General features: G+C 31.0%; 2 protein-coding genes and 1 pseudogene across 5 annotated transcripts; 2 read left to right on the top strand and 1 right to left on the bottom strand.

The window, feature by feature from the left end:
- The first annotated feature begins 321 nt into the window (after positions 1 to 321).
- LOC110673330 (uncharacterized) lies at positions 322 to 3,582 on the top strand. The gene is made up of 9 exons (XM_021836437.2): positions 322 to 840; positions 934 to 1,120; positions 1,231 to 1,364; positions 1,467 to 1,579; positions 1,673 to 1,925; positions 2,156 to 2,308; positions 2,711 to 2,790; positions 3,056 to 3,105; positions 3,286 to 3,582. The coding sequence occupies exons 1-9, from the start codon at positions 454 to 456 to the stop codon at positions 3,420 to 3,422; spliced, it is 1,494 nt and encodes a 497-aa protein (XP_021692129.1). The 5' UTR covers positions 322 to 453; the 3' UTR covers positions 3,423 to 3,582.
- Positions 3,583 to 3,656: 74 nt separating this feature from the next.
- Positions 3,657 to 5,132, bottom strand: LOC131173779 (glycosyltransferase family protein 64 C3-like; annotated as a pseudogene).
- An 11,516-nt stretch (positions 5,133 to 16,648) lies between these two features.
- LOC110673332 (uncharacterized) lies at positions 16,649 to 21,819 on the top strand. Of its 4 annotated transcripts, none has more exons than XR_009144081.1 (10): positions 16,649 to 17,067; positions 18,089 to 18,275; positions 18,369 to 18,502; positions 18,596 to 18,708; positions 18,801 to 19,053; positions 19,262 to 19,414; positions 19,748 to 19,827; positions 20,109 to 20,158; positions 20,844 to 21,179; positions 21,543 to 21,819. XR_009144081.1 is itself a non-coding variant. In XM_058135941.1 (10 exons), exons 1-9 carry the CDS (start codon positions 16,681 to 16,683, stop codon positions 21,056 to 21,058), a joined length of 1,572 nt encoding a protein of 523 aa, XP_057991924.1. In that variant the 5' UTR covers positions 16,649 to 16,680; the 3' UTR covers positions 21,059 to 21,098; positions 21,543 to 21,819. The 4 variants fall into 4 exon arrangements, 1 of the variants encoding a protein (XP_057991924.1); XR_009144075.1 differs by having other exon boundaries at positions 20,844 to 21,418; XM_058135941.1 differs by having other exon boundaries at positions 20,844 to 21,098.
- Positions 21,820 to 22,036: the final 217 nt, after the last annotated feature.

The following is a 22,036-nucleotide window of genomic DNA, read 5'->3' as shown; positions in this document are numbered from 1 at the left end:
GATAGATAACTCAATTATAATATGAAATAATGTAATTAAACTTATTCAAAAAGGACAATAGTTGAATTGATTTGAACCTGCTTGATCTAACTCATTTGTGTCATCATTCTTTTAAAAATTCATGAAATTATTCTTTTTTGGAAAAAAAAATGTGGATTAGACAATCAGTTCTTTACATGATTAAGAAAAATAATGGAAATGATAAATTTTATTTTTTCTTAATTAATTTCTATACCAAACGCAGAATTATTCTATCTATTAAGCTACCATGTGAGACTTATATATAAATGAATCCCATTATATATATTGTATCTTGAGGTAAATATGATATATAGCTTTTCCATGTAAACCGCTGAGGTTTCTTTCACATTCTAGCTATATAAGCGAGTCCTAGATACAAGCTCTAATTCACAATCCTGGGAAAAAAAAATATTCTATTGGGCACATTTCTACATGTCTTCTATTCTTCTATTTCGATGGTTTCTGTTCTTTGTCATTCTCTTAACCTCTGCAACAGCACTGCTTGATATTCCAAGGCTTAGTCCAATAGGACCAAGAATTCATGAAGACCCAGCTGAGATTTTGTCTGAATCAATTTCGGATGATTTCGAGACATTCTTTTACAACCAAACTCTTGATCACTTCAACTATAAACCTGAAAGCTACAAAACCTTTGAACAAAGATATGTTATCAATTCCAAATACTGGGGTGGTGCTAATTCTACTGCACCTATTTTAGTGTATTTTGGTGCAGAAGCACCACTGGATGGTGATCTTGCTGTTATTGGGTTTCTCTCTGACAATGCTTTGCGATTTAATGCTCTTCTGTTATATATAGAGGTATATATAAATTATTTTTTTTCCCTGTATATTAAGCTGTATTAAAAATTTATAATTAAAACAATTCTCTCTTTCTTTTTTTATTTTCATCAGCACAGATACTATGGGAAATCAATCCCATTTGGATCAAGGGAAGAAGCCTTGAAAAATGGAAGCACTCGTGGGTATTTCAACTCTGCACAAGCTATTGCAGACTATGCAGAAATTATCATTCACGTCAAGAAAATCTTACATGCTGAAAATTCTCCGGTTATTGTCATCGGAGGATCCTACGGTGGAAGTATATCACTGAACATATACATACATATATATATATTCTTCTTCACAACTATTCCATAGATTACATTTTAAATCTGGTTTATATATGTTTCTTTTCATTGTTGTTCTTAGTGTTGGCTTCCTGGTTTCGACTTAAGTACCCTCACATAGCCCTTGGAGCTTTGGCCTCATCAGCACCTGTTCTATACTTTGATGATATTACTCCACATGATGGATACTATTCTATTGTTTCCAAGGATTTTAGAGTAATCTACACATATCATTTTTCACTTAATTAAGCATTTGAAAAGGTCTAAATGTTGTTGTCAACAAAGGGTTCATTAATTATATATTCCTTCCTTTTGCAGGAAGCTAGTAAGACTTGCTACCGGACAATAAAGAAGTCATGGGCTGAAATTGATGAAATTGCTTCTAAACCCAATGGCCTTTCAATCCTCAGCAAGAAATTCAAAACTTGCAAGTAATAACATTACCTTCTGCAATCTTTCAGGAATCCTCATTACAATTTTACTTTCTTGCCATTTATTAACTCTGTTTTCTTTTCTTTCTCTAGACCCTTGAACGACTCCGATGAGCTCAAAAACTACTTGGACTCCATGTATAGTGGTGCTGCTCAATACAATAAGCCACCCACATATCCTGTAAATATAATCTGTAGTGGCATAGATGGAAGCTCAAGCACTGATTCTGGGAATGATACACTGAGCAAAATATTTGCTGGTCTTTTTGCTTACAGGGGAAACAAATCTTGCTATATTAATCCACCGACTAATGTATCTGAAACAAGAGTTGGGTGGAGATGGCAGGTAAGTCGATCACATTAGCCTTTTAGGCATGTGGAACAAATTCACATAGGCCTACCTCCTAAATTCAAGCCTTAATTGATTTTTTGTCAGGGTCTAGTACACTAAAAAGCATGGAGTGCACTGTATAATTTACTATATAAGAGAGTTATTCTATTATAGTGTTGATGGGAAATTTAAATTGAACTTAATTATGCAAAGAATTAATTGATTTATGTGGAATTTTGGTGTAGACATGTAGTGAGATGGTGATACCTATTGGCCGTGGGAATGACACCATGTTCCCGCCTGACCCTTTCGATCTCAACAGCTACATCCAAGACTGCAAGGATTTCTATGGTGTTCCACCTCGACCTCATTGGGTCACCACCTATTACGGAGGCCATGTATGTTTTGTTTTTAATCTTTCTTTTTTTAAAATTCATTTTGCTCCGATTAAAACTTCAACTTGAGATTTCAATTTTAGAGTCGATTTTAGTATTTTTTGTTAAACACCAATTTTTGAAAATGACGTAAATGAATTGGGCTAAGTCATACTTTGAAAATATGTAAAATAAAAGGGCAAAATATAAATTATTGAATTACAACATTAATTTTATTAATATTTAAATATGTAAAATAATTTAATTACTCATATAAATTTATATTAAAATAAATTAAATTATAATATTTTCAGCACTCTCTCAAATTTAATACACTCCAATTCAGATTTCTCCTTACACTAAACCAATTAAATTGACTATTAATTTTCTTTAATTGCGTGTAAATTTCCAATTTTTTAATTGCAGAGCATAAAGCTTATTCTCCAGAGGTTTGGTAGCAACATCATTTTCTCCAATGGATTGAAAGATCCTTACAGTAGTGGCGGGTAAACACAGATACTGAAATGGGGAAATTCATCATTTTATATTTGTTTATGGATTTATTTATTATAAATGTCTCTCAATTATTGTTTACCTTCATAAAGATTTTTCAGAAAATTTATTAATTTCTCTCCTCATGCTTTGCTTTTCAAAGGTTAATTTTCAAACCTTTTTGTCAATGTTGGACGGCAGGAATGTGTTGAAAAAAAAAATGAATAGAGAAAACCTTCCTTGAGTTCTAATTGTACTCTATGTTTCCTCTAACTATAGGGTGTTGGAGAATTTATCAGACACCATTACTGCTGTTCATACAGTTAATGGTATGTTCCTTTATGAACTCCATGTTAAAGCATGTGTCATATATAAATTTGTTTCAAAATTTTCCTGCTCTGAACTGTAAAAGAAACTGAAAACAAGCAATAAGAAAGAAGAGTATAGGACCTGATACAAGGATTTCTAATCTTGAGAATTGTTACTGATACATGAAATTTGGCGTGCAGGGTCTCATTGCTTGGACATAGTTTTCGCAAACAAAACAACTGATCCAGTATGGTTGGTCGAACAAAGAGAAGTCGAGATCAAAATTATTGAAGGATGGATTAACAAGTACTATGATGATCTAAGGAATCAGCAATGAAAACCACACCAAATTTGTAATAATCTGGAATGCGATTAATGGTAGTAGGAATATTAAAGGACTCCAATATAATGAAATCATGAAAGAAATGTGTCTATTTTGTTATTCTTGAGCAAGAAAAATTCATGAAAACATAAATGCATCAGAAGCAAGTTGTATATTTACAATTTCCAGCAAGTAGACATAGTTACAAACCATAAAATTAATTTGGTGAACAAATAACATTTTTTATTTTCATTGATATTGATCACAAAAGACCAATTTGTCTCCTTTCATGCACAATCCTTGTTCGCCAACTGAATTAACTACTTTCCCAAAACTATACCTCAATGGCCTTCCTAACAAATTATGAAATTCCCTTATGTAATCTCCTCTCCTCTTTCTATGCTCCTCTCTTCTACTACTCAACCCCACTGCTCTTACACTCCTTTTTTTGGCATCCTTCAATCCCAACCTTCCATCATCGTTGTCATCATTTCGAGCATCCCCCCCAATCCCTAACCTTCTCTGCCTCCACCAATATAGGCCCTGCATTTGCTTTGTCAGCCACCACAAAATTCATCAGTATATCTTCACAGTTTTGCATTTGATCGATAATCCCCCTCATTTTACTCATGTTAGACCCACCCTGGCGACCATACTCAAACAGATACTGGCTTTTCAAAATCATGAACTTTGTGAGCACAATTGAGTATTTATCTGGATGCACGTTGTAAATCCACTTCCTTGCTAACAAATCAAGATCATGGGATCTAACAAATAACCCAATTAGACGATCAGGATTTAATCTCCAAATCTGAAAAGCAAAGTTGAAGGATTTAGGATCAACCTCCACATCATCATTGCAAATCAAGACAGCTTGCGTACCAATGGAGGATCTAGGCAGGAAACGATCATTGAGGCTGCTTGAAGGTTGGCGGACAAGGGAGATGGTCGCAAGGCCAAATGAGGAGCGGGGGGAGATTACAAGCCAAGTGGGCTAGTGTTTGGGATGAAGTGGAAGGGTTTCCCTAGAGGACAAGCACTGAGGATACTAGTGAGGAGGCAGAGTATGTGGCAGCAATTGTCTGAAGGAGAGGAATGCGAGACTCGGAATAACCATTAATAAGGACAGTGATGTGATCTGCTCGGAGGTTTCGTGGATCCAGCTCTTTTTTAGGTTCACATGGATCAGAAGGGAGAGTGTGAAGGGAGAACATACAAAGACGCAATGGTAATAACAAGCATACATATGATAAAACATTCACCATGGATGTGATTATGTGAAATTTTAATACTCTTCATCTCCACGGCTCACATGGTGTTCATTTGTTAGCTGCAATTGATAACATCTGACTTGTCACAAGTTTCTTAACAACTTTATGTTAACAATTGCCATAGCAATGTGTGTGTGTGTGTGCATGTGTGTGTTTTACCTGTATTCTTCTCCAATGCTCCCAATTCCAATGAGCTTGATTATGTTGATTCAACAAGACTTTGTCCAATTCCAATGTTATGACTTGGATCTGAGAATTTATAAGTATCAATAGTAGCAATTATTGGTACAATATAAAGGAATTCAAGCGTGGTGCTGATTGGCAACTAAGTTCACTGATCAGCATATATCTGAATATTATAATTCTAGTGTTGAAGAAATGGATTCTTTACAGTTCTCATGCTTCTTGCACAAGCAAAGATTCCAAATGAGCACAAAGATGAATATATTTTCTATTCATAGACACCAAACTACTAAGATTCATATACAAAGGACTTCAAAAATCCCTGCCTTCTCACTTCATTCTTTCATGTGGCTCCCAAATCAATTATACATTATTGCTTTCATCACCATCTCATTAATCAGCGCATTTCTGACAAGCTAGTACAGTCGCTATTCCTTTAGTTGTAACAAGCTAGTCCATTCGCTCTTCCTTTAACACTCCAAAAAAATGAAGATATTAGAAGAAAATAGTCTTTCTTGATTCATTTACTTTCTCTTGTTTCGTTTACTTTCTAACTCTCCACCTCCTACACCAGTAAACAACAATTCCATCCACTTTTACAACGTTCAAAACCAGAGTGACTCAACACTCAAATACCCAAGCAAGAGCATGTTCTAGTGCCAAAAGACCACTTGTCAATTCAATCAAATCATTAATCAGATAATAATGTTTAAGGAATTTCCAATCATGACCACAAACCACTTAGTTTCCGCAGCTCAGATTATACATATATTAATTCAACTAATAAACCAATGTAAACAAAAGAAACAACATCAACTCACCACCAGAAATCCTCTTATACCCATTGCAGCTTTGGCAAACCCCATCCAGAATGAACAATCCCCCAAATTCCAGGACGATCGAATGAAAATATGTATCTGAAAATATGAAGAAACTAACTGCAGAAAAGCAAATGTCTTCTCTCCAAGACAATTATAGCTTAGATATATCAATTTAAGAAATGAATCATAAGTTCCATTATATCTTAGATCACAAAAATAAAATCAATTTGATTCAGTAACCTATGAATCAATTCACATTACCATATGATGCTATTCTAAACAAAAATCCCACCACAATCATGCTCTGGAGATAATCTGCATTTTAATATGAGAACCCAAATGAAAGAATAAAAACAAGACAATAACCAAATGATCAAGCATCAAATCAAAACATTTTATAGATATATAAATTTTTCCTCATTCATAGATCAATTGACAATAGCAGTTCAAGAAATTAGAGTCTGTCCACAGAAGTTACCTGATAGAGAGAAATGGTCTAGTTAGAGATGTTTAAAAATCGAATCTTCTCCTTCAAATAAATAAATAAATAACTCCTTTCAGCGGCATTAGAAGGGACCAATGAAAAGATGCGAATCTAGTGAAGACATGGCCCAAATCTAAGATGGTCATCTCTAAATCCCCACAGAATGTGATGCAGCTTGAATCTTTTGTGGGCCTTGGTTAGTTTTGCTTACTTTGCACTGCGCGTACAGGGTCTTCAAAACGCAGCGTTTTGATCTTTTGTTCTTCTTTACCTAACCTTCTCTTCTGTTTCGTATAAATTTATCTATTAATTCCTCAACTTTGTTAATTATTTCATTTCACTTATTATACTTCAATTTATTTTAATAAAATCACTTATTTTTTATTTTTTTACTAACAGTTATTCGAATTAGAATCTTATATAATCTATTATAAAATTTTTTGTGACGTGTCTCGCGTGATTTTCAACCCGAATAATTGATGATCCAATTAGGCAGTCATTCCAAATCTATGGCAGGATTTAAAATTGATAAATTCTCCATAGATTTGCCCGCAACATTATCTTCTCAGAAGGGCTGAGAGATCCCTATAGCAGTGGGTGTCTCAAACAGCAACAATAATAGTAATACAAAATCTATGGCAATACTCGAATTAAGATCTCCAAGCAGCTAATTCTGAATTGCATTTGCAGGATCTCATCGCTTGGACAGGATCAAGGCCCATTACAATTTAAAGAGTCCAACTAAAAGAGGGACACAGCCATACTCAATCTATGCCCAACATGTAAACTCTCTGGACACAAGTCCAAACTAGGTAAGTCAAGGAACAGGCTGCAACATCATTTTCTCGAATGGACTCTGAGATCCTTACAGCAGTGGCGGGTAATTAAACAGAAACAGGATTTCAATCAAACACAAGGAAAAAGGGTCAACCCGGAAATCAAACACAAGGAAAAAGGGTCAACCCGGAAATCAAACACGAGGGAAAAATAAATAAAACCCAAACAGAGCAATACGATGGCTCAAAATCAAACATGCAGGACAAATCAATCCCTCAACAAACAGAGCAATACAATGGAAATCAAACACCCCGAGACAAATCGATGAGTTTATCTACACTTAGGTGAACATACCCAATTGATATAAACATGACGCATTACATAAAAACATAAAATTAGGATGATTTTATCTATATTTATTATAGAGCTTACTTAAAATAATAATTTTTAATTTTTTTATTAATTAAATGTATATACACCCTTGCGTACAAGAATTTTCCCAAGTTGATTCCTCAACAAGGCAATACAAAAAGCTAAAAGTCAGAGACAGAAGTATTTGACTTCAAGGACAGAGGATGGATGAGAAGCCTTCGAGTGAGGCTCCGTCTTCAAGCCACTGTGCTCATTGCTTTCAAGATGTTTATTGGTTGAATAAGACGAAAAGGAAGAGGAGAAGAAGAAATCTGAGTGAAAAGAAATAATAATAGAGTGAGGGTTTTACGTATATATATATGTATATATATTGTATATATATTGACTTACACCCTGTTTTGATAAAAAGAAAAGTGAGAGAAAAGAAAATAAACAAGAAAAAATAAATTGTTATATGCCGACTTAGTGGGCCCAAACAGAGGAAAAAGTAAAACTCATCAGAGAAAATTTGAAAGTCGCCTCGGACAAACAGAAGTCATATGCCGACTTGAGGAGAAAGGATATAGAGTATGAGTTTGGCGATAAGGTCTTTCTTAAGGTATCACCTTAAAAGAAAGTGCTGAGATTTGGTAAGAAGGGTAAGTTGAGCCATAGGTTTATTGGTCCATACGATGTCATTGAGTGTGTGAGTCCAGTAGCCTACAGGCTAGCTTTACCACCTGAGCTGGATAAGATCCACAGTGTATTCCATGTGTCGATGCTCAAGAGATACAGATCAGATCCTTCACATGTCATTTCAGCAGAGGAGATAATTGTGCAACCTGATCTGACATATGAAGAAGAACCAGTCAGAATCTTGGCACGGGAAGTGAAAGAACTCAGAAACAAGAGGATCCCACTAGTGAAAGTCTTGTGGAGACACCACAACACGGAAGAAGCGACATGGGAGAGCGAAGAGACGATGAGGCAGCAGTTCCCTCAGCTTTTCACATTAGGTAAATTTCGAGGACGAAATTTTTATTAGAGGGGAAGAATTGTAACGCCCTCACCATAGGTAGTCCGTATATTTTACTGTTCTGACGACTAATATCTGTTCAGACAGTCAAAATATCTGAAACTACACCTAAACTATAGTGAGGAGGCATAAATTGAAGAAATAAATTTTAAGAAAATATAGGAAAAATTTGGAGAAAAATAAATTAAAGTTTAGAGGATTTATAAATTGGTACAAAAATAATAAAAATAACCCGATATACATTATGAAGAGCATTTTGGTCATTTCACTCTCAGAGGTGAATTTTGACCTAAATGTCAAAATAAAATTTAGAGAATAAAAATAATTAACACAAATTAATATTATGAGTTGAATTAGGAAAGAAGAAGAAAAGAAGAAGAAAAGAACAAAAGAAAAATAAGCTTATGAAAATTTAAAACAAAATTAAAGTACAACATATATCGAATATATAAATACCCACAAAAGACAAAAGCTACCTAACTCATCTTCTCCCTCATCTCTTCCCTCTCATTGCCGGCTGCCTTGGTTTCCTTCCTCCCCCATTGTTATTCAAGCTTCAAGCTTGATTCCTCCCTCATTTCCTCACCAAAACCCATAACACATTTCATTAAAAATTCTCCCCACACTCTAAGGAAGCTATAGATAACCATAAAGAGGAGAAAGGTTGAAGTTTTGGGAAGCTCAAGTAAGGTTAGTGCACTAATCCCTTTTCTTCTCTTTATTAAACATGAAAAGCATGTTTAGCCAAGCATAAATATCATTAAAACAAAAAGAAAATCTTGAGGAAAGAACCCTTGAATTTTTGGTAGCCATGAAACTTGATGTTTATTGCTTTTAAGTGATGAAAAATGGTTTCATGAGAATGTGTGATGAGTTGAAATGTTTGGGTGTTTGATTGTATAGTGTTTGTGAAAATTTAAAACTTTGAAAACTAGGGTTTGTATAAATGCTTGACGACTTGGTGTAAATGTGGAAATTGACCTATTGAGTTGAGATTGTTGCTTATAGAAGTGTATTGCATGCAAAGAAGTAAGAAAGTTGAAGGAATTGAGATATTGGGAGTGTTCAATTTTCTGCAGGTTTGGACTTAATGAGTCCAGTCGGTTTATTGATCCATAATTGAAAAATGTGTGACTCCAATTGGTATGAGGGCAATTAGAGGTGAAAATAGACTCAAAATAGCCCATTTTTCATGTAGACACCATGCCCAAATTTTGCCCAAATCATGACCAATCCTCTGCCCAAACCTGGATGACCAAACATTAAAATCCAGAAATGACCAAATGAACAGTGCGTGTTCATTTGGTCATAACTCTCCCTATACTAGTCCAAATGACCTAAAATTTCATTAATGGAAAGCTTAGACATAGGGCTACACTTTTCATGAAGACCACTTGACCTAGTTTTGCTTTTAACCAAATCAAATTGTTAGCAAAAGTTGAGTCACTAAAACTGCCAACCCAGAAAATGACCAAATGAACAGTATGTGTTCATTTGGTCATAACTCTCCCTATACTGGTCCAAATAACCTAAAATTTCATCAATGGAAAGTTTAGACATAGGACTACACTTTTCATGACGACCACTTGACTCAGTTTTGCTTTTAACCAAATCAAATTGTTAGCACAAGTTGAGTCACTAAAACTGCCAACCCAAAAAATGACCAAATGAACAGTACATGTTCATTTGGTCATAACACTCCCTATACTGGTCCAAATGACCTAAAATTTCATCAATGGAAAGCTTAGACATAGGGCTACACTTTTCATGAAGACCACTTGACTCACTTTTGCTTTTAACCAAATCAAATTATTAGCAAAAATTGAGTCACTAAAACTGTCAACCCAGAAAATGACCAAATGAACAGTACGTGTTCATTTGGTCATAACTCTCTCTATACTGGTCCAAATGACCTAAAATTTCATCAATGGAAACATGATACTTAGGGATACAACATTGATTTAGACACATTTGCCAAATTCTAAGTGTAAAGACCCTAAAAAGAGGGTCAAACATACTGCCCTAAAGTTGGCTATTGCCCTTATAGGACTGAGAGTCCAGGTTAATACACTGACTATAACTCACTATACCAAGCTTGAAAAATTATGAAACTGTACCTGGAAGTCCCTAAGACATAGAGGAACATATCTTGTGAAGGAACCTAAGTCTAAAAATGACCATAAAATGATCAAATGACTGGTCAAAGTTTATTGACCAGAAATTATAAATTCTGGATAGCTTAGGCAAAGGGACCAGTTATGGTATTTTGACAATAACTTGAGTTCTATAACCCCAAATTCAGTGATTCAAAAATTGAAATTCAAGTTTAAATATAGAGGAGCAATTGTTATGAAGGAAGTGTGACTAAATAGACATCCTAACCTAGTCAAATTCCTAGATAAAGATAACACATCAACATGAACCTAAAGAAAAGTTCATGGCAAAAATGCTATATATGATAATTAAAATACTCATAAGGATAATTAAATATTAAAAATGATATGAATATGTAAATTGGGACTAATGTCTTATTAATATGAAATTAATGGTACCAATGAATAGTACCAAAAAAAATGTAACAGTAAATAGTGCTAAAATAATTAAAAATATTTAATTGCCTGTAGTATACCTAGACTTATTTATTTAGTTTGGATAAATTGGTATACCAATTAGGGACTACAGATAGCAGTACTACCTACCGAGAAAATCATGAACTGACAATATATGTCTGGTATGATTGTTCTACAGGCTATATGCCTACTTACTGGCCATTGTGCCTACTTTTACGGTTTACAAGCCGACAATGGTCTCGTGCCCGACAGCTGACCTTGTGCTTGACAAACGTATACTGGATAGACATATGGCTGTCTAACCAGTGTACACCAGTGCATCCAGCTTTTATAATTTGTTATAGGTTTTTTGGGCACTGATAAAAATTAATTAAGACTTAAAATATAATAAGTAATCATAAAAGATCCCAATAATGTTAATTGCTTACAAAGAGCAATAAAAAAAGTAAAAGACCCAGAAATTATTATTTGCAAATATTATTTCAATTGTTAAATTATTGTTATTATAAATTATGCACCACTAAGCGTTATGCTTAGCGCATTAGCTTTCGATCGCGTAGGTACTTGAGATTAGTCCCAGCAGTCGCAGCAGCACCACCAGTAGTGCACTGACAGAGCTCTGACCAGATCTGCCATTGTCCAAAGTCACATCACCGATCTTTTGTATTTTGGTAGGGCCCATGTATATACTAATATTTTGATTCATTATGTTTAGCCATGATGTAATTACTAGTTTATGATGTATTTCATTTGGGACTTAAAATTAAACTTGAGATTGAAATGAAAAATTGTAATTTATTATCTATGAATTTTCATATGAATGCAATAAATGATACTTCATTTTGAAATCTCATAAATAGTTGTGAATGATATGATAAAAGAGAATATAATATGGAAATATGTGAGATGACTATGAATATGTTAACAAGTGATAGTGGAACCCGCCAGATGCTAATAAAACAGAGGAGGATCTGTCCGGGTCTCCACAGAAATAAGATATAAAAAAAAAAATTCTATACATAGAATACATGTTTTAAATGACATCAAAAGTTTACAATAGATATGATAAAACAAGATAGGGTGCTCCGGCATCGAATGTGGCACTTCTTGCTCGGCTATACAGTAAACGGGTAAGGGGCGTCACATTTTACCTAACCAAGCAATGAAATTTATTTTTTTTTTCACATATTTAATTAATAATTTAATTATTACATTCCATAAATGTAAATAAAAAATCCTAATATAATAGACTTTTTATTATATTAGTATTCCTAAATTTTATTTAATTAAATTTTTATATTAATTAATTAATAATTTTATAATAATTAAATTAAATAATTATATTAAATATATAAAAATATTTTATTCAGCTAATAAATTCGTCCCTTCTTTATACATTTATATATATTATAGATATAGATACACATACGTGGTAAAATGCTGCAATTTTTAAAAGGTCAATTTAGTTTAATTTATTGATAATTAAGTAAAAAAAACTAAAATTAAAATAAAAAATTAAAATCTCTTAATATAATTAAACCAAATCATTAAGAAAAAAAATAATTTAATTTAATTTGATTTAATTAAACCAAAAACTGCTTGGCCTATTTTCATACAAACAATGATATAATCTCAACTTTGAAGATCTTTATATTTTTCGAACTAATAAATATATGGAGAATTATTTTTGTTTAGTTCATGAAATAAAATTAGTAGAAATTAAGTATAAAGCTATTCGTGTTAACTTAAGTTTTAAATTAATATTATATAAATTGAAATATATTTATTCTATATAATAATTATTGTACATTTTAAAATTTAATTAAAAAATTAAGATTATAAAATTGCAAATTAATTATTTAATGGAACGATATATATTTCAAATTTAAATTTCAACTAAATCTAGAAATTGCACAAAGAAAAGTTTAGATTACAATTATTGAAGAATGGATAGTATGCTTATGCTTATATCCATAAGCATTAGCTCAAATTTGTGAGATGAGTCCACGCCGAAATGCTTATGCTTATCTCTTGCAATAGTCTAATGTGAGATGAGTCCTCGATTTGCTGCGCTGAAATGGTCCATCACCAATGCCTTGTTTGGTTGAAATTTTTTTTTTTTTTTTCTGGAAAGTATACTTTTTAATGTGAGATGAGTCCACAATTTGCTATTTTAAATAGCAGCTAATATGATATAATAATTTTTCATTGGATTAAAAAAATAAAATATTAAGTAGATTTTTATATAATAAAATTTCTTTTAATTAAAAGCAAAATTAAAAGAAATAAATAAAATAAAAAATAAAATTTTTAATAAATCTAATTAAGTTGTTGTGAGATAATTTAGTTTTTTTTTTCTTTGTGTATTATACAGGGAAAAGAATAATAAATTTGTAATAATAATTTATTAAATTAATTTGATAAATAATTTTATATTTTAATTTATTTAAATTTATTTCGCTCAATTTATATAAAATCAGTGGCTCAACTAACTCCACTTTACTTTCCAAAAAACCAAAATTAACTCCACCGAACAGAATCTGCAGCCGCCCCTAACGACCAAAGAACAAAAATAATGATAATACAATTAATATTTTACCACCTCAAAGTTTTTTTTGAAATTAATTATTTTTATTACTGTTTTATCCGTATTTTTACTCATATTTTTGCATTGTTTTATTTTTCATATTTTAATGTTTTATATTTTATTTTAATCCTTATATTTTTATTAAGATTTCGTTTAACTTCTTTTTAATATTAATTTTTTTAGCTCCAACCTTGAATTTTAGTTCCACCCATATTTGCACAAAAATTTTGTAGTGTATGAATTTTTATTAGCAATTTTAAGTATCTAATTGATAATATTTTAATAGAAATTTACTATATCATAAAATTAATTGATAAGTTATTATTTATAAAATGATTCAAGAAACTTCTATAAGTCTTTTTAATAATTTGATAAATAATAAATTATTAATTTACTCTAGAATATAATAAATATTTATTAAGTTATTACAAATTATATACGTAGAATTACTGATGATGATGAGAATTTCACAAGTTAAAATATCTTCATGCATAATTATGACTAAAGTTATATTAAAAATAATTTATAATATAACTTTTTCTTATTTATTTTTAAAAGTTAAAAGTTTAATTATCTCTAAAATAATAAAATAACTTATTTGATTTATTTTTAAAATTTAAAAAAAAATTTTAATATTTTTTTAAAAAATTTAAAAGGTTTGTTTATATAAATATTGCCATAGCATTTTGCCATAATTTTTAATTGTACTGTCATTAACTTTGTAATTTTTTTTATTATTCTTCAATGATAAATCTTCTCTCTTTCTTTAATTAGGGGGGGCATAATTACTTCAAAAGGTACATGCCTTTTGAAAATAATTGTAAAATAGCTTGTTATAAATATGCTCTAATTTTTATTTCAATTTCAGACCATAATTAATTTCTTTAATTAAAATGAATTTTATATTTGCAGTTGTTTTTTTTTTATTTTTTTTCCATTTAATAGTTAATATCACACATCTTGAAAAATATTAGTAAATTTTTTTAAAGAATTCAAATAAAGACCAAAAATTCTTAAAAAGAAAAAAGTGTTCAATTCAACTCTCTTATCACCCTACCAGGACAATCAAAGTATTATTTTGTAAATTAGGCTCTATTTATTATGTGAAAAAGATTTTTTTTTTAAATATTTTTATATTTTTTTATGTTTAGGATATTAAAAAAATTGATTAATGAAAAATATTTTTCTAATCAAATAAAGAAATTATATAAGAAAATTTGTATAAAGATCCATTTGATTTAAATTTTGGAATCAAAATTAAAATAAATATTTTTCTTAGTTTGATCTAGTAAGAAATTGATACTTAATTCTCTTTAAAGCATTACTATTATTAGAATATAAAATTCAATTGAATTTTACATAATTCATATATAGTATAATTTTGTAGTTATTAGATTCATTTACCTTTATTAAAAAAAAATCATTTACCCTTACTTTCTCTTTTGTTTTTGGTAAAATGTCTATTTTGGCTTTTAAAGTTATGTCAAATAATTACATAAGTCTTTCAAGTGTTTTGGGGTCTAATTAAGCCCTTCGATCATTAAAAAAGATTAAATAAGTATTTTAAAATTTTAAAAATAAATTAAATAAGCCTGTGGAGATAAATATGTCATTTAACTTTTAAAAATAGATTAAAAAAATTTTAAAATATAATTTATCTCTAATATAAATTCAATTAATGTTGTGTACGAATATCTTTTAAGGCACGAGATTTTCATTAATAAACATCACAATATATTGTAAAAAAAAAACTATTTTTATTCACTATAAAATTAAAATTGATTAAAAGGGATATGATGAAATTATAAATAGTATTTATTATTAGCATGATAAGGAAAATTTATTATTTTTTTTTTTCACAATAACACTATATAGATTAAAATATCAAAATTTTTAGTAAATATAAAAACCAAATATAATAACAATAATTTAACTAATTCTAATAAGAATAAAATTTGAGAAAAATCCATATATAAAAAGTATAACAACTTTATTTTAATATTGGTTTTTCTAATTAGTGTAAATATGTAATCATTAATATTCATTTAGATAACTTTTATAAAAAATAAAATTTAAATTGTAGAAAATAAATTTATAAAATAGATTTAAATATTTACAAAAATACATAAAACTATAACAGTTTTTTATTTGAAAAGTCAAGATATAAAATTACAAGAAAATGAAAAAACAAAAAACTGAATGTAATCATAAAATTACTCACCTCACTTCCAAAGTCAACCATTGAAATTAATTTTTTTTATCTTTCACATTCTTTTCATTTAATTTTGTTGTTTAACTCTTTCTAATTTTATTTATTTTTTATGAGTTGTTATTAAAAAAAATAAATAGAAAATAAATTCTAAGTATTTTTAAGAAAATAAAAATTAAAATATTTTTATTGTTTATTTAAATAAAAATTTAAACAGTAAATATTATATTTAAAAAGATTATATTAAAAGCTATGCAAAATTCAAATCATAATGTATCTATATGGACATCATCTTAAGCATTAAAAATAAAAATAAAAAAGATTAAAAGAAAATAAAATTCAAAAGAGACAATTAAAAAATATTAAAAAATTAATAATAATGAAAAAATATATTAAAAATTATAAATAAAATTTTAATTTTAAAGTAAATCCAATCCTAAAAAAAAAAAATTGAAACCGCCCTTCTAACGTGTATGGTCAAACAATGAAACTTCAAAATTGCGATATATTATATATATATTAAAATAATTTTAAAATTGCGATACAAATTGCATAGCTACTCCTAACTGCTCCTCTACATCAAAACTTTGCCGTGTGGATTTTTAGAACCCTAAATAATGAAGTATAATTAATTCTCTGACAACCTACGAAAACTACACAGTACAACGGCTTCCCATATTTCGTTCGTGAGATCTGCTTTCCACAGTTGCCGGTTACACAAGGTGCATTTTGAACCGTTGACATTGTCACCCATTGTCACCCATCAAATCATGACGTTACATATTGTACCGTGCTTATCATTTTTTTTGTAAGATTCCGTGCGTTTTAGCCCATCACCTAACCTGGGGGCACGTAGAATGGGCAAAAAACACTGTTCAAAGGTCCTTCCTATTCTAGCTTTATAAGCAGACTCTGGCATACAAGCTTTTAATTCACAAACAAAATCCTCAGAAAAAAACATATTTATATTGGCACTTGTCCACAATGTCTCCAATACTCGTGTTTCAATGTTTTCTGTTATTTTTCATTCTCTTAGCCTCATCAACTGCACCGATTAATATTCCAAGGCTTAGTCCAATAGGACCAAGAATTCTTGAAGATTCAGATGAGATTTTGCCTAAATCAATTTCAGATGATCTGGAGACTTTCTTTTACAACCAAACCCTTGATCACTTCAACTATAAACCTGAAAGCTACAATACCTTTGAGCAAAGATATGTTATCAGTTCCAAATACTGGGGTGGTGCTAATTCTCTTGCACCTATTCTTGTGTATTTTGGAGCAGAAGCACCACTTGATGGTGATCTTGCTGTTGTTGGTTTTCTCTCTGACAATGCGTTTCGATTGAATGCTCTTCTGTTATATATAGAGGTATGTATAAATTATTTTTTTTCCTGTATATTAAGCCGCTGTTAAAAATTTATTACTAAAAGGTGTGCAGTTTTCGATTTACAAATTAGAATTAAAAGTTCTTCTCATGATGTTCAAACCTTTATAACAGTTTATCCTGATCTATCCATCTCATGTTGGGATGGTTAAGCTTGACTGATGTGGGTTGCTAAGCTCGATGTGTAAGCTTAATGAGGGCTGCTAATCTTGATGTTGGGATGGGTAAAGATTGAGGTTGGTTGGGTCACTAATCCTGATAGTTTTTAAAGAAAATGGGATTGGCAAGTCAAAAAACACGTGATTTTGTGCGCGAGCGCGTGCGCTAAACATCCTAATTCCTAATCCTATCTTTTCTGATGCCCATCACTCCATGCCAATGCCCACAGATATAACTTTTTTTTTGCATTTCCACGAACCCATGCTCTCACTGGTCTCTCTACACGGAGTCAAAGCTGCATATCCTTTAGTTTCTGGTCTTTCACTCTTCATCAACCCGTTTGGCTTCATGTTGCGAGACAAAGCTCTCCATGCGACTATTTGCTGCGCCTGTTATCTTCGTGGCCGACGCCGTCTCCTGCAGTGTTCTCACTTCTCAGTGCCGATTCAACCTTAGCCTCAGTTTTTTCTTTCCCTTGAAGCTTTTTTTTATTTCTTCCGTGTGGTATTATTTTCTCTCATGGTTCTCTTCTTCACCGTTCATTTTTCATGGGTCTCTTATGGTGGTTTTGTAATTTGTTGATTTTGTTGTTTTTTGATTTCTTGTTAAAATATTAGTTTATTTATTGTTGATTCAATTGAAGATTTGAAGATTTTAATTTTAGATTGTGCTAATGCTTTGTGAGGATTCTGTTAAAGTTTGTGGAAATCTTGTGTTTGTTGTTGGGTGGTTTTGGTTGGCATTTTGCATGAAATGGGTCCTTCAGTTTTTCCGATGACCGAATGCTCTGCCCTGATTAAAACAATTCTTTCTCTTTTTTTTTAATTTTTTTTTTATTTTCATCAGCATAGATACTATGGGAAATCAATCCCATCTGGATCAAGGGAAGAAGCCTTCAAAAATGGACGCACTCGTGGGTATTTCAACTCTGCACAAGCTATTGCAGACTATGCAGAAATTATCATTCATGTCAAGAAACTCTTACATGCTGAAAATTCTCCGGTTATCGCCATCGGAGGATCCTATGGTGGAAGTAGGTCACTGAACACATATTCTTCTTCACAACCATTCCATAGATTACATTTTAAAATTTAAATCTGTTTTTTCTTTTCATTGGTGTTCTTAGTGTTGGCTTGCTGGTTTCGGCTCAAGTACCCTCACATAGCCCTTGGAGCTTTGGCCTCATCAGCACCTGTTCTTTATGTTGATCATATTTCGCCGCCTGATGGACATGATTCCATCGTTGCGAATGATTTTAGAGTAATCTACATATCTTTAAACTTAATTTTGACCTTTTGAAAGGGTCTAAATGATGTGAAAAATGGGCTGATTAATTATGAATTCTTTTTGCAGGAAGCTAGTGAGACTTGCTACCAGACAATAAAGAAGTCATGGGCAGAAATTGATGAAATTGCATCTAAACCCAATGGCCTTTCAATCCTCAGCAAGAAATTCAAAACTTGCAAGTAATAACATTACCTTCTGCAATCTTTCTGGAATCCTTACTACAATTATGCTTTATTGTAATTCATTAACTCTGTTTCTTTTCTTGTTCTAGATCCTTAACTGACTCCTATGAGCTCAAAAACTACTTGGTTTCCATGTATAGTGGCGCTGCTCAGTACAATAAGCCACCCACATATCCTGTAAATATAGTCTGCAGTGGCATAGATGGAAGCTCAAGCACCGATTCTGGCAAAGATAATCTAAGCAAAATATTTGCTGGTCTTTTTGCTTACATGGGAGACAGATCTTGCTATATTAATTCACCCGCTAATGTACCTGAAACAAGTATGGGGTGGAGATGGGAGGTAAATTACGTTAGCTTTTTCATTTCCACTTACCCATCACTATTCACAGCAGTGGCTATCATAATAATAAGAATAATAATAATAATAATAATAATAATAATAATCTTGATAATAAATATATTCACTATTGATCATGCTAAGACAATATAGTATACTGGTAATGTAAAGAGTTAATTGATGTATTGATTCATGTGCAAATTTTTTTTAGACATGTAGCGAGATGGTGATACCTATTGGCCGCGGGAATGACACCATGTTCCCCCCTGACCCTTTTGACCTCAAGAGCTACATCCAAGATTGCAAAGATTTGTTTGGCGTTCCACCCCGTCCTCATTGGGTCACTGCCTATTATGGAAACCACGTAATTCTTTTTTTTTTTTTTTTTTTATTCATTTAGCTCATACTGAGATTTCAACTTAAGACCTCACAATCTATAGACACTTCAATACCATTGAGATAAAATTCAATGATATTTTTTTTGCTCTTATGATAAAATATTCTGCAATTTAGACTACACAATAGAATGAGTTTTCTCACTCTTTTCTATCTTTTAACTCATTCAACCTATTATTTTAATTAAACATTTTTTTTCTTAAAATGACTGAAACTCAAATTTCTCTGGACATTAAGGAAATTAAATTAACTATTAATTTTCTTTAATTGTGTGTATATTTTCTTCATTTTTTGATTGCAGAGTATAAAAGTTATTCTCCAGAGGTATGGCAGCAACATCATTTTCTCCAATGGATTGAAAGATCCTTATAGTAGTGGCGGGTAAATACAAAAAACTGAAAATAGGGAAATTCATCATTTTATATTTGTTTATGGATTTATTTATTAGACATGTTTCTCAATTATTATTTACCTTCATAAAGATTTTTCAAGTTGAAAATTTATTAATCTCTCTCTTCAATTTCATGCGTTGTTTTTCAAAGTTTACTCTTTTTTTTTAAATTTTCTGTCAATTTAGCATATGTTGGATGGCAGGAATGTGTTGAATTTTTTTTTTTAATGAAGAGAGAAATTAATATATATATATTTTCCTCTAACTATAGGGTGTTGGAGAACTTATCGGACAACATAACTGCTGTTTATACAGTTAACGGTATGTTCCCATATATATTCCATGTTAAAGCATGTTTAATATATAAATTTGTTTGTGAATTAATTAGAAATTATCTATTAGAACTTTATATTTGATAAATCATCCATATTTTTCTGCTAGGAGAATGCCTGCAAGTTACAATGAGATGCCATCAAGTGGGTGTTAAGAGAGTTTCTCTCTGCCCATTCCAATGATTAAGTTAATATTAATTTACAAAATAAAGAAAGCTAAAAAGGAAAAAAAAAATCATTAAAATTTAAGAGGATTTGAGAGTTAAGAGAAACTATTTCTTTTGCTTTTGGAATTGTGGTTTCAACCTTTTCTTTGAAAAAACATCGATTTAGATATATTGAAAGAAAAAATTGTTTTTAGCTATTTTAAAGTTCTTAAAGCGAAAACATGTCAAATTTGACTTAAAATCAACTTTTAATTACCTATAACTTATATATTTAAGATAAGAGTTTTCCTAATAGCAACTCAACAGCAATACTCATATATTATCATTATTCGAACTTAAGTTTATCTACTTTTTTTAAAAAATAAAATGCCCCTGCTTTAAACTGTAAAAAAATAAATAAAAACAAAACTGAAAACAAGCTATAAGAAAGATGAGTACAAGTTCTGATTCAAGGATTTCTATTCTTGAGAATTGTTTTGTTGCTAATACATGAAATTTGGCATGCAGGGTCTCATTGCTTGGACATACTTTTTGCAAACAAAACAACTGATCCAGTGTGGTTGGTAGCACAACGAGAAGTTGAGATCAAAATTATTGAAGGGTGGATTAATGAGTACTATGATGATCTAAGAAATCAGCACCCTAATATAGCCCGTCGAGCTTTGGCCTCATCAGCAACTGTTCACTCTCATCATATTTCGCCTCCAGATGAGCATGATTAAATCTTTAGAGTAATCTACTGTTAGGAAGAGAGTTAAGTGAGTAAGTCTACTGTGCAGTTGCTGAGTTGGCAATAAGTGGCGGGAACAATTAATAATTGGTTAGCTGTATTAGTCAATCAATGTAAGTCTTGTATTGAGAAAGTAGAGTCATGCATTGAGAGTATAAATGCTTTGTGCTGCTGAAGAATACATTTAATGCAATTAGTAAAACAAATATCATTTCTTCCCTAATTCTTTATCTCTTTTCTCTCTCCCTTTTTTCTCTTTTTCTCGAATCTTCTTTGTTGCTCTTCTCTCTCTTCTCTTCACTATTCTGTTCTTCTCTTCTCTATTCCAATCCTTCTCTGAATTGTGAGTTAGGTATAACGTCCAGAAGGCCTGGCATCTACATATCAATTTTTTTTTCCACTTAATTAAGAGTTTTTGAAAGGTTCTAAATGTTGATGTGAAAAAAGGTTTGATTAATTATGAATTCCTTTTGCAGGAAGCTAGTGAGACTTGCTACCAGACAATAAAGAAGTCATGGGCAGAAATTGGTTTTGTTGTTTGTCTTTTGTTGTTTCTTTCAATAAACTCTCTAATCTATGTCCATTTGGAATATATTTGGGTTTACCTCTTCATATCTATGTCCGTTAGTTTCTTTGCTTCAAAGAGGTTCCAACTGAGATTTCTTTATGAGTTTTATGTTTTCTTTTCTTTATTTAGTCTATGGATTTGATTTTATTTTCATTCAATATTATGAATTTTATGCTTTGATTCAATTTCTTGTGACTGAATGCTTATTTAGTGTTAGGCCTCATTATATATTGATATTAGTAACTGATTGAAGGATTAGATGATAAAGATTAATGATGGATAACCAAGATTTTTTGAATGAATGTTAGGTTTAGAGATGAAGTAGGGCTTTAAGAGGAATCAATGATTAATTGAAGAACTAGCTAGTATGTTTGAGATTTATGCAATGAGCACGAATTAATG

The sequence above is a fragment of the Hevea brasiliensis genome, chromosome 1 (genome assembly GCF_030052815.1).
Source record: "Hevea brasiliensis isolate MT/VB/25A 57/8 chromosome 1, ASM3005281v1, whole genome shotgun sequence".
NCBI lineage: Eukaryota > Viridiplantae > Streptophyta > Magnoliopsida > Malpighiales > Euphorbiaceae > Hevea > Hevea brasiliensis.
This window is presented reverse-complemented; position numbering and strand designations above follow the sequence as displayed.